Genomic DNA, 13,446 nt, shown 5'->3' with positions numbered 1-13,446 from the left:
AATTCTCTCTTTGTCTTTGGCATTTGACATTTTGATTAGTATGTGTCTTGGAGTTTATCAATTCAGATTAATTTCGGATGGGAGTATGTTGTGCTTCTTGGACGCAGATATCCATGTTGTTTTATAGGGTTGGGAAATTTTCTACCATTATTTCTTTGAATATTCCTTCTGCCCCTTTTTCCTTCTCTTTCTGTGAAAGCCATGACATATAGGTTTGCACATCTCTTGCTGTTGTTTATTTCCCTGAGACCTTGTTCAATTTTTTCCATTCATTTCTCCATCTTTTCTTTTATATGTTTGCTTTCAGAGGCCATTTCTTCAGGCTCACCAGTTCTTTCTTCTGTCTCCTCAAATCTGCTATTGTATACTTCCAGTGTATGCTTAATTTCATTTATTGTCCCTTTCATTCTCATAAGATATGCTATTTTTCTATGTATGCTTTCAAATTATTCTTTGTGCTTATCAAATGTATTCTTAATATCCTTAATCTCTTTAGCCATTTCATTGAATTTATTAAGGAGATTCGTTTGAACATCTATGATTAGTTTTCTCAACTCCTTTATGTCATCTGGAGGCTTACCTTGTTCCTTTAACTGGGCCATATCTTCCTGTTTCTTGGTGTGGATTGTAGTTTTTTGTTGCTTTCTTGTCATTTGCCTTACTGGAGTATTTATTCTGGGTGCAGTTTTTCTTTTTAGTTTAGGGCTTCCTGCTCTTTCTCCCTTGCTGGTTGTGCAGTAGGAGCCATACATATAGTTGGTGCTAAAACCTGTGGAAACTCAAGCTGCTCTCATTGCTCCAGGGACCAATGAAGCTTTTCCTAATGTTTTCTCTTGCCAGGGGTAGGGACAGAGCTACAGCCATGTGTAATAATCCAGGCTGTGCAGGCCTAGACTGTAGTTGCTCAGAGAGACTGATGAAGCTTCATAGCCCTTTCTCCCCTGCCTGGGGTGGGTATGGGGCTGCAAGTGTGGGCAGTAATCTATGCTGTATGGGTCCAAGATGACTGCAGTTGCCCTGGTAGACTTCTAATTATTCAATCTGTGCAGCCAAAGGTACCTGCAGCTACCTGGATAGGCTTGTGCAGGGCCTGCCAGCCTCCTCCCTGCCAGAGGTAGGGCTGAAGCCTAGCCTAGGGCTGCAGGCTGATCTGGGTGAAAGAAGCTGGTCCCCACCATCACTGTGATTTTAAATCAGCCCAGCTTCCCCTCATGCTGGGGGCTGAGTAAAAAACACAGCTACTGGCCTCTTTCCTACTTGGACTGGTTCAATGTTTAGTTGTTCTTAGGGTTATACTTTAGCCAGCCGAATTTACTAATCAGTAGCTGAACTCAGTGGCCTACCATCTCTTCCTGTCGTTTTTGAGAAATAGAACTTCCAATTCCAGGCATGGAGTAATTCCTGAGGCAGCTTGTGCCACCAGAGTAGGATGACCACCATCCTCTGTGGTGTGGCCTGTAGCTGCCTGGAGAGGCTGGTGCAGGTCCCCCCAGCCTCCTCCCTGCTGGAGGTGGCACGGGGGCCTATGCTAGAGCTTCAGTCTGATCTGGATGGAAAGAAGCTGGTCCCCACTAGCACTGTAATTTTCAGTCTGCCCTGCTTTCCCTCATGCCTGGTGCAGAGTTAAGATGGCATCTCCCAGCCTCCTTCTGACCTGGACAGGCTCAAACTTCAGCTGTCCTCAGGATTAGACTGTAGCCTGCTGAATTTACTCATCCGTAGCTGAAGCTGGTGTCCAACTGTCTCTTCCTCCCCCATTTTTGGGAAGTGGAGCTTCCAATTCCAGCCATGGAACAGCTCCCCAGGTGGCTTGTTCCTCCAGTAGAGGATGGACTCTGGCCTCCTGGGCGTGGAGCCTCTACTTACCAGTTTTCCCTGCAGATGGGAAGTGTCCTCCTTCCATTCCTTCAAGGATGTGGCAGGATGCTCTTCTGGTCTCCTGGAGCCCCCAAACAGGTACTTGAGATAGCTCTGGGTGATTACTAACTGCCCTGTAGCACAAGCTGACTGTAGGAGCGCCTTCCTTAGTTGCCCTCTTGCTGGGTGTTACAAGGTCATTTTTTAAAGGTCTGATTGATTTAAAAATCTTAGCTGTATCTGTATATATGTATGTGTATGTCTATATATAAATAGATACACACACACACAAATACTATTTCTGTATTTTGTCATTCATATTCAAAGTATATACCCAGAGATTCTAATTTAATTGGTTTGAGTGTTGTCTGCTCATTTGAATATTTGAAGTTCCCCAGGCATATCGTGGATTCTACTATACATGCATTGTGAAGAACCAGTGCCCTAACAGAATAATAGTGCTAGCCCTGTTCTCAGAATATGGGCCAGCCGCAGCCACGGCCTTTAGGAACTTGTTAGATATACAAATTCTCGGGCCTCACCCCATACTTAGTAAATTAGAATCTCTGTGGTGGAGCCCAGCACTCTGTGTTTCAGCAAGCCCTGGAGGTGATTATAATACTTAGTAAAGATTGAGAACCGCTGATGTAGGTCAGCGGCCCCCAACTGGGAGTGAGTTAGCGCCTGCTCCCCAGGGAACATTTGATAAGGTCTGGTGACATTTCTCATTTTCTGATAGCTGAGGACTTTCATGGGCCTAGTTAAATGAGTAAGGCGAATCCATTCTTTGGTTGAAGAGAGAGAGAAAGTGAGGAAGAAAGAGTGGCACACAGAGAATGCTTACACCAAAAGTTTATTCAGGGCAAACTTACGTGGACCACTGTTACTGTTATTTGGTTATGTTTAGTTCCAGCTATAAGGTCTCCTGCCAAAAGTAGAACTTGAACTGTTTATCCACAGACTTTTCCCACATGCTTTACTCTTTTAATTGGCTTGTGACAGGTTAAACTCAAGGTTGTGCTTTCTCTTTTCCCACAGAACTGTTCATTATGAAGGAGGTGCTGTATCTGTCCACGCACGCTCCCTTTGGAGACTAGAGACGCTAAGGGTTGCGTAAGTAGAACTTCTTAACAGCCTCATACTCCAAATGCACAAACTAATTCTAGTGTCCTTGACCCGTACTTCAATGCAAAATGGTCATGTTAACAACATCCAACGAGCAAGTAGTCAGAAGACTGTAAAGGTGGCAGAGAGTTCCTCTTTCCTCTTCTATGTCCTTCTGCCTTAATTTCTCTTTCATTAGCCTAGGTCCACTCAGGTGGTCAACTTGAGAAATAAGCAGTGATTTTGGACAATCCACTTTTGCCTTTCACTGCATTTGTTTTTGTAACATCATTGTATCCCAGGCCATATATCTTCTGGCAGAAAGTGCTTCTAGAACAGAGTGATGTGAACTTTGGTGACAAGACAAATTGTTTGCAGGTCTGCCTCATATTTCAGGTCTGATGGACTGTAGATTTAGCTTTCTAAAGGCACATGGAAGACAGAGGAAACTTCAGCATAAACAAGAGTACAGCAGTCTTACTAGTAGTCATAGTCTTTACTTACAAATTGCTTGATAGCAGAGTAAGAAATTTGAATTTCCACACAGTCACTGTGTATTCATTATAATAATAAGTATACACACACACACATCACAGTTTTTATCTCGTGACCGATGATATGCTCATCTTCTAAAAGCTCCATGAAGATTTGCTTTTAGTTCCTTTACATAAGTGCAGTATTGATGGGACAGGTGTCATTTTGAACTCTTTTATAAAAGATTAAAGTATCAATAAGATTTTGTAAATGATTGGAAGGTTCAGTCCTTTGCCTTAAAAGGAACATGTTTTCAATGTGTTTATATCCCTAATATATTGCACTTCAAAGGAACTATTGATTTTATGGTTTAGATTTCATGGTTTTGGTTGGGACTATCTCATTATAGAATAGTTGTCTTTGTAGACATTTTGTTCTGAGGTTATTGCTCATCTAATGATGATCAAAATAGTTTAGTGTAATCTTCAATTGTTTTTTGCTCACATATCACATAAAATAATTTTGAAAAACTGTATATGTCCTTGCACTTTGAAAAATTGACAAAGAAAATTTTTCATCATCAGTTTATATAGATGCATGGAATGTAACTTCCAGTGAATTTTAAGAAGTGACATTTAAAATATAATAAAAGTGACATTTAAAATAAAAAAAGTTTACCCCTCTTTAAGAGTATCTACCTGACTATACATACCACTGTTACTTAATACCTGCCACATGTATTTTAAAGAATCATGAACCTAGTGTTCTTTGTCACTAAAAAATATACAATTATTCTTTTTTTTTCCTTGAGACCATGTTTCTATTATTCTTCCATGACAGAATTTTATTCCAAGGTAATATATTTTTATGATCAAAATATTTTCCCTGTTCCCCTTATAAGTCATATACTTACCAAACATACATATATCATGTATATAAACTAATGTTATTTTTTATTTTTCCCTGTGACAGTAAGACTATAACTGTTAAAAACTTATTCTATATTGTCACCATTAATAATAATTATTAATTAATGCTATGAACTTTCTCATATATAAACGCACAGTTGATCAAAACCAGCTATTAAAACTTTCACTAAATATTGCTTTTAAAGAGTAAAGTTTTATGGGAAATGCATCTCTTAATGAACCAAGTGGGAAGGTTGCAGTGGTATTGTACTTAAAGCCAGATTTGCTGACACCAAATATGTTAGATAAGTTTTTTTTGAGACACAGAGGTTTTCATGCTTCTGTGCAACTCATCTCAGTAGATTCAGGATGGGTGAAAATAATGTCTTTTATTTTTGCTTTTTGTATAATGAGAAAAGAATGAGTGACAAAGATGGGGTGGGGAAGGAAAACTAACCAAACTTCTTGTCAGTGGTTAAGTTCTCAGGCAGCTCAATGTAGGAAATAATGCATAAGGAAATTGTGGATCTGGAAGTTGAATTCTTTAAAACTACCCATGTCTGTAGTGGGAGAGGGGGTACATCACCAGTTGACATTCTACTGGTCTAGAGAAATTTTAGAGCATGATCATTGGGGACATTAAAAGAATATTCCTGGTGGTATAATTTATAATAATAAAAACTTGAAAACAACCTAAATATCCATCAATAGAAAAAATGATAAATTGTGACAGTCATTAAATAACTATTATATGGCAGTGAAAATGAATAAAATAGAACTATATATCTAAACATGGATGAATTTTAAAACAAATTGTTTAACAAAAAAGTAATTTGCAGAAGAATGCATTTGGTATGATGCCATTTATATAAAGTTTAAAACATGAAAACAATCCTATGCATTATTGTAGATATATACATATGTAGTAGGAGTATAAAGAGTTAAATATGTTCAGTAGAATGATATTCATCCACATTCAGTGTAGAAGTTAACTCTGGGACAGGGACTTCTATTGTGTTTTTAATATATCTTAAGATACATGGGTACATACAAGTGTTCATTATATTGGTTTAAATACCTTTGAGGATTTCAATCATTTATTGAAATGAAGAGAAATTAGGTAATAGAGGTAGCAGAGACAGTTTCTTTGAGGCTTGGTTATTATTTAGGTGACAAGGCAGAGATTGTTTAAAGTTATGTGAGGTACTTGGGCTTTTCATGGTGAAAAAAAAGCTACATTCAATTTGTCAGTCTGTAAGTACAGCTTATTCAGTTACACTGTAGAAGGAAACAACCGCCTTTGCAGACATAGGGTGGGTCTGAGAGGCAGAATTTCTTAAGACACACAAACTACAAATTCCAGGTCTCACAGCTGCCAAGACTCTGAAGAGTCTGAGGTTTGCCCCTACGTGCAAGCTAATATGTTGACCTGCCACAGTTGCATACATACTGGGAGAAGACAAGAGACTCCTGGATCAGAAACAAAAGACATGATTATTCACAGCACACAAAGTCACATGAGCTTCATGTTTATATCAGTTCCCCTTGCTCCTTAATCCATGAGAACACAGAGGGTTTGGGCTAGGTGGATGCTTCTTAAGGGGTTTATGACACAGTTTGGGAACCCAGAGCCTAACTTTTGCCCCATGGGAAGACAACATCTGGAAGCAAATCTGTTCTTTTCCCCAGAGGGAGACATTATATCTCTATTTTCCAAAGCTTGAGGTGATAGTCCTGAATAATGTTGTCAATGCCCCTTGCTCAGATGTGCAGAAATGTAAGGGACCCATGAAGAATTGTCTCCTAACAAAGTATGTCAAATAAATTCTGTGATTTCCTGGAATATTATTTCCAAAACTCTATTGCATAGATAGAGACCACATTGCCGTTAATAGAGAATTCTGTTTGTATAGAATTATATGTCAATGTACATTTTAGAAAGTAGCTTGTAGGCAGTTTGCGCAACCTGTGGGGTTAAGTAATAGTTCTGAAATATTTAAGCATAACCATATTTATGTGATGCTGGGCATTATCTGATTGGGAAAGAGACATTGACCACAGAGGAGAGAGTGAATAAACTCAAGCATTCAAGTCCTTGATAGGGTAAAAATAGGTAAGATCTAGAGCTAGACTAAAGAGTGTAGGGATTGATCCTTGATGGCATAAGGAGACTTTCTCCATTGTAATTGGAAAAGAAGAATGAGATAGCTGCAGTTACACATAGGTTTATAAACTTGGTGATGGAAATGAGGATATAATCATCTGATAATTACTTTCACTCTAAGTGTTTCATGAGTGAGGGTCATCAGCAGATATCAGGTAAAAGGTTTAAATTCGATATGTAAGGGCAGTGTGAAGTGGACATTGGTGAGATTAAGTTTAACAAAGAATTGGTAGGATTGCTGATCAGCGTTGAATCATCTTTTGAAGGTGATAATCCAAAGTGTCTGGGTTTATATAGGATGTGATTTAGTGGATTGCATGTTTTATAGAAGGGTATGAGAAAACACTGACTTGTATTTATTCAGTTACTTCCCGTTCTTTGATTGTAAAGATCTTGAGGTCAAACATGAATCACTGAAGCAACAAAAAAGTTCTTTGCAGGCATGTGTGTGGAGCACAAATTGATTTAAAGAATGTATCTCACACCAAATATCTACAGTCTCCTTGCTTCCTCGTTATCTTCTTTTGATCCCCTGAACATGTCACATTCTATTTTTATCTACTTCTTACCAGAGCACTGTATTTAGTGGGCAATAAGAATATGGAATATCATAAGTGAATACCCACTAACATATTTGTGTCTTTGGCTAGGATTTTTGAAACAAACTCCATTATTTGAGTGCATATGTCTCCTGAGATTTCCAGTCTGATGTCCTACATTTAAATGGAGGGCAAAGAGGAAGGCATTTTTTCCCCCTCTTTTATCTGTCTTATCTCAGCATCAGTGGAACTGTACACTTTTAGCTGTACTTTAAGCACAAGGTTCTAACACCTAGAAAAAATTGTGAGAGGAATGAGGTAGAGACAGATTTAGGAGGCAAAAGGAGGAAAAACTCATAACATTTCTATGGTTGGAAAATTACTCAGAGATCTTAGAGAAAGAAGGTGTGAAATTTATTTATTTATTTATTTATTTCTCACCCCTCCCCACCCCCCCCAGTTGTCTGCTCTCTGTGACCATTTGCTGTGTGTTCTTCTGTAAGCACTTCTATCCTTATCAGTGGTACCAGAAATCTGTGTTTCTTTTTGTCGCGTCATCTTGTTGTGTCAGCTTTCTGTGTGTGTAGTGCCATTCTTGGGCAGGCTGCACTTTCTTTCATGCTGGGCGGCTCTCCTTACGGGGCACAGGCTCCCCTACATGGGGGACACCCCTGCGTGGCAGGGCACTCCTTGCACGCATCAGCACTGTGCATGGGCCAGCTCTACATGAGTCAAGGAGGCCTAGGGTTTGAACCACGGACCTCCCATGTGGTAGGTGGATGCCCTATCCATTGGGCCAAGTCCGCTTCCCTGAAATTTATATATATGTTACCTATGTCCTGTGCATTATGAAAATGACAACTTAGAGAAATGGTACACAAGATTAAATGACCAACAAAAATAAGAGGTTTCACTGCCTTTAAGAAATGGATTCTAGATGCATTTTCAAAATGTATAGATATGGGGGAACAGGTGTATCTGAAGTGGCTGAGCATCTGCTTCCCATGTACAAGGTCCTGGGTTTGATCCCTGGTACTTCTAAAAACAAAAACAAACAAACAAATGAGCAAACCAGCTCTTCTCATTGGGGAGCAGATGCAGCACAGTAGTTGTGCACCTGCTTCCCATGTATGCGGTCTTAGGTTCAATCTCCAGTACCTCTATCTCTATATACCTATATTTGTATAGGTATATACCTATATGTGTGTAGATATGCCTTCCCTTCATGATTGTGCACTTAAACAAGTAGATGTTTTTTTAAGCAGATAAGTCCCTAAATCTATCTCAGTTTTATAGTTTAAAAAGTGCATGAGAGCTTCTGGAAAGCTGATGGAATTTCATTTTTATTGACAAATACTTTTATTGATGAGACATAATCACATAAATACAGATTATTCTCCAGTCTTCTGCGCACCTTTCCATTAAGTGGTCTTAATTCTGTTTCTCTACTGTTGGCTCTTTTTTGAAGTTTTGAAATAGAAAGTATGGAGTTTATTTTAATTTTCAATTTGGATGATATATAGGAAAGACATGGTCTTATCGTCAGCTGGAGGTGAAAGAGGTCTTTTACCATTGTAGTTATTTTATGATACTTCTCATAATCTCGAAGATACTGAGAGGAATTTGATTGCAAAAGGTAGATAGTTTCTCAACCCTTTTAAAGAGTAAAGACAGATGCTTTTGTTTTCTTCTCTCACTCCAGATTAATACCATTTCACTTTCTTGTCTACAACAAAGAGCAGAGGGGTCACATATAATTATAAGGTTATTTTGTTTGTTTGTTTGTTTGGATTAAGGTAAATCTTTGACCTACTTTGGATTTTTCATGAATGACCAGATTAAATTGCATTAGAGTTATTATGAGCAATGGCCCATAATTATTAATTTTTACTTAGGCTATTATAGTCAGAAATCCTGTTTGATATTTATAATAGAACTATGTTTCCAAATCACAATGTTTTTATTATGGTATTTGAATATTCTTTTTTTCTTTCCATCAGTGCAGTGCCAGACTATATATTTGTTTTTTTTACTCCAGCCATTATATCTTTTATTTTGCATGCTTTTACAAATAAAATAAATATTGTCAAAAACCTTTAGTGTTAGGAACAATTTATTAAAGTAAGCTGTAATGTAGAGAGTAAAATTTCATATAAAAAGCTCTCCTATATTTTACTATAATTCAAATTTTACAAGAGCATAATAACTGAGATATATGATAGTTGCTGTAATGGGAATGATAATTGCAGTTATAAATTTGTTATATATATTTTAAATTTCAGTTTCTTATATGTTACATATCAACAAAATCAAAGGTTGACATATCATGAACAGTGGCCAATACTTTCCATTTCCTTTGAGAGAAGTAAATATAGATAATACATACAGATCAGTTTTCTGGTTTATGACCACAGGGAATTTAAAGAAATCTAGTACTATTACTCATTTCAATTTTTCTAGGTATTATTTTTTTTCTTCTTGATTTTCCTGGGCTTGCCCTCCTTTCTTTTGGGCCAAGGACATATAAGATCAGACTAATTTGAGTTGTCCATAAGCTAAGAAGATATGCTTAAGCTTCACAATTAATTTTGCTTTGAAAACTGGCCAAATTCATTTCTTTTCTATTCGAATCCCCATAGTGACTTGAAAGGAGCACTTGTACATATGAACCCAATTAAAATAGATTTGATCTTAGTATCCAGAGCCATCTCAATAAATTCTGTTAAAAGTATGTATTTGGACTGTTTTGAAAACGAAGCCATTTTCTAGGATGGCTAAGATGAATCAATTTTGGAGAAAATATTCAAATATGTCTTCAATCAATAGAAATGAATATTCAAGATAATTATGTTTTTCATAGTATTTGTAAACAATACACTTAATTTTATAAGAGGAAACTACACAGGGCTTGTTTATTATTAAACTAGAAATCATTTAACATGTTATTGTTGATAGAAACTTTAATTTCATTTTAAAACAATATGGTGTTATCAAGGTTTATTATACATGATTATTAATATAGTTGAGAGACTTCAAATTAGTTGTCTTTTTAACCTTATTACAACGACATTCTGTTACTTTTTCATTCTAGTATCTCAAATTAAAAAATGGATTAGGAAAACTATGTAAAATTGTTATATGTAGTGTACTATGATCAGTGAATTTGAAGAAAGTGTTCTCAATTTGTAGAATGTAGAGGTTTCAATTTTTATTAATATGTATTAAAACAGAATTTTTAATTGAGCAAACCATAATTGAAATTCTCCATACTCTTATTTTTTTTAAAATCTCTTTGATTCATTATGCATTATAAAATCTTCTATTGTAATTGTCTTTTTAAAAAAATCTTTATGGTTCAATTTTAGAGTACCCCTTCTAATGCATTTTGCCTTGAATTCTAATTTTTCTAGTATCAACTTTGCCATCACTTTTTTTTTTTTGGTTTTCATTTCCATGGTAAATATTTCCCACTCATTTATTAATATTTTGAGTCTTTTAAAACTTGATTTTACGTATCTCAATATCTATTCAGTCCTTGCTTTGTACAATACCATGTTAACTGAAGTTTTTTTTTTTTTATAAAATTTTTTTTTATTCCCGCCCCCAACCTTGCAGCTTGCTTGCTGTCTGCTCTCTGTGTCCATTCGCTGTGAACGCTTCTGTGTTTTTTCCTTGTCTCCCTTTTTGTTGCATCACCTTGCTGAATCAGCTTTCTGCGGTGCTTGCGGGCTGGGTGGCACTCTGCGGCACTTGCAGGCCAGCGGCTCTCCGCGGTGTGTGGGCAAGCCTGCCTTCACAAGGAGGCCCCGGGACATGAACCCAGGGCCTCCCATATGGTAGTTGGGAGCCCAACTGATTGAGCCACAGCCGCTTCCCATGTTAATTGAAATTTGCACATTCTTGAACATTGGCTTATAAGTATCTGAGTCCTTGCTTTCAGTTTTTGGGGATGTATATCTAGAAGTGGAATTGCTGAGTTATATGGTAGTTCTGTGTTTAATTTTTCAAGAAATTTCAAACTGTTTTTCACAGCAGCTTCATCATTCTACATTGCTGCTAGCAGTGTGCTAAGGTTCCAGTGTCTTTATATCATTATCATCACCATTTGTTATTTTCCTTTTCTTTGATTATAGCAATCCCTGTAGTTGTGATGTGGTATCTCATTTTAGTTTTGAATTGCATTCCTCCCCTGGCTAATGATGTGTTAAGCATCTTTTCATGTGCTTCTTGGCCATTGATGTATCTTCTTTGGAGAAATGTGTAATCAATCCTTTGCCCATTTTTTAATTGGGTTGTCTTTTTGTTGTTGTAACAGTTCTTTATATATTCTGGATATTAAACCCTCATGAGATAAATGAATTGCAACAATTTCTCCCATTCTGTGGATGGTGTTTTCACTCTCTTGATACTGTTCTTTGATGTACAAAAATTTTAGTTTTGATGAAGTCAGGATTATCTATTTTTTCTTTTATTACCTGTGCTTTTGACATTATTTTTAAGAAACCATTGCTATATCCAAGGTTATGAAGATTTGTCTCTGTGTTTTATTTTAAGAGTTTTATAGCTTAAACTCTTAAATTTAGGTCTTTGATCCATTTTGAGTTCATTTTTTTACTCCGCCCCTCCTATGGCTTTTTATGTGCTGTCTCCTCTCTGTGTCCGTTCATTGTGTGTTCTTCTGTGTCTGTATTATTTATTTTATTTCCCCTCACCCTTTGTGGCTTGCTTGTTGTCTGCTCTCTGTATCCATTCACTGCACGTTCTTCTGTGTTTTTGCTTGTTTCCCTTTCTTGCTGAGTCAGCTCTCCACGGTGCTTGCGGACCAGACAGTACTGCAAGGCATCTGTGGGCCGAGTGGCTCTCCACAGTGTGTGGGCGAGCCTGCCTCCACAAGGAGGCCCTGGAACACGAACCCAGGGTCTCCCATATGGTAGACAGGAGCCCAACTGACTGAGCCACAGCTGCTTCCCCATTTTGAGTTCATTTTTGTGTATGTGTAACGTTAGGGACAAACTTTCATTCTTTCACATGTGGATGTCCAGTTTTCCCAGCACCATTTGTTGAAGATACTATTCTTCCTCCATTAACTGAGCTTGGCATGTTTATTGATTTTTAATGATATGATTATCTCACAATATTAAATTTTAAAGCGTCAAAATTGATTTTTGCCAGGTAAATATGTTCTGCATATATTTTAGTTTATGTATGTGTGTGTGTTCCAATTAATTATTGAGTATAATATTGAGTATAATATTGTTATTTTCAAATCTGTACAAATACAGGAAAAGTTTTTAACTAATAATTTGTAAAATATCATTTACAGTTATAATTTCTTTATCTATGACTCCTGATTAGAGTTTGACGTGGAACACAGGCTCTTAGTTATTATTGTGTAATGTATAGTGTAATATTGAAAGCCAGAAGACATTAAATTTCAGTACTACTTATTATTAAGTGGATATTACTTAATCATTCTGAATTACCATTTCATTATTGGTAAAATGAAATTAACACCATCCACGTAATAAGGACTTTGAGAACTCCAACAAGAAAATTTAAGAAAAGCACCCTTCTTGATTGCCTGACATAAACATTTTAATTGATACTTCTTCTATTATTGTGGATGTTATTGGATCAAGTCCTAAATTTTTTTGGTAGATGGAGTGGAAGCCACATAAGATGGGGTCAGCCATTCCGACTACGACATGTAACAACGGGAAAATATTTGAGTCTCATGGAAGATAAAAACCTTCTACTAATGGACAAAGAAAAAGCTGATGTAAAATCAACAGCATTTACCTTCCGTTCTTCCAAGGTAAGACAGAAAATACCATTTTTGATTACCTCTAAGTATATACCTATTATATTCCCTTTGTTTTTAGAAACTCAGAAAGAAATGATATAAGCATTATTTATACATATTTCCAATTCCCAGTTTCTTTTCCATCCATTTCTCTCCAGTAAAACTCATTTCCTAAACTACTAAAATCTACCCAAGTAATGCACCAGGCTCATAGTTCTGTGGTTATTTAGACATGATGAAGCCATCCAGTGACTTTCTGTTTTCTTAGGCACAGCGTTACCACAAATATAGTACTTTTGTTGTATGACACTATGATGGTAAGGCATACCAGAATCTTTTTTTTCGAAGAAATATTTTATATCCATTCAAATATGTAAACTGTTTTTCTTATTTCTACTGAATCTTTTGTTAAAATAGAACCTCCAGAGACCTTTAGATATTTAAGGAGAATTTCATCTCCAGACTAGATGATGAGTGGAACAGCAAAAAAATTAAGGCACACCAAAGCCAGGTTGGAATGTTGATGCATCAATACAACTAGGCCCAAACAGTACTCAAGAATTCATTTCCAGCCTACCTACCCCACAATAAAATTGG

The 13,446-nt window shown here is 36.7% G+C and overlaps 1 protein-coding gene across 1 annotated transcript in view; it reads left to right on the top strand.

Moving 5' to 3' along the window:
- Window positions 1–13,446, top strand: part of RYR2 (ryanodine receptor 2) — a 735,760-nt gene that overhangs the window by 339,076 nt on the left and 383,238 nt on the right. The window contains exons 9-10 of the mRNA XM_071207362.1: window positions 2,896–2,970; window positions 12,705–12,861. Coding sequence (XP_071063463.1) covers window positions 2,896–2,970; window positions 12,705–12,861 — 232 coding nt within the window. The remainder of the gene's footprint in view (window positions 1–2,895; window positions 2,971–12,704; window positions 12,862–13,446) is intronic.

Source organism: Dasypus novemcinctus, chromosome 13 (assembly GCF_030445035.2).
Source record: "Dasypus novemcinctus isolate mDasNov1 chromosome 13, mDasNov1.1.hap2, whole genome shotgun sequence".
Classification (NCBI taxonomy): Eukaryota; Metazoa; Chordata; class Mammalia; order Cingulata; family Dasypodidae; genus Dasypus; species Dasypus novemcinctus.
The sequence above is the reverse complement of the archived record's forward strand: the minus strand, read 5'-3'. Positions and strand labels throughout refer to the sequence as shown.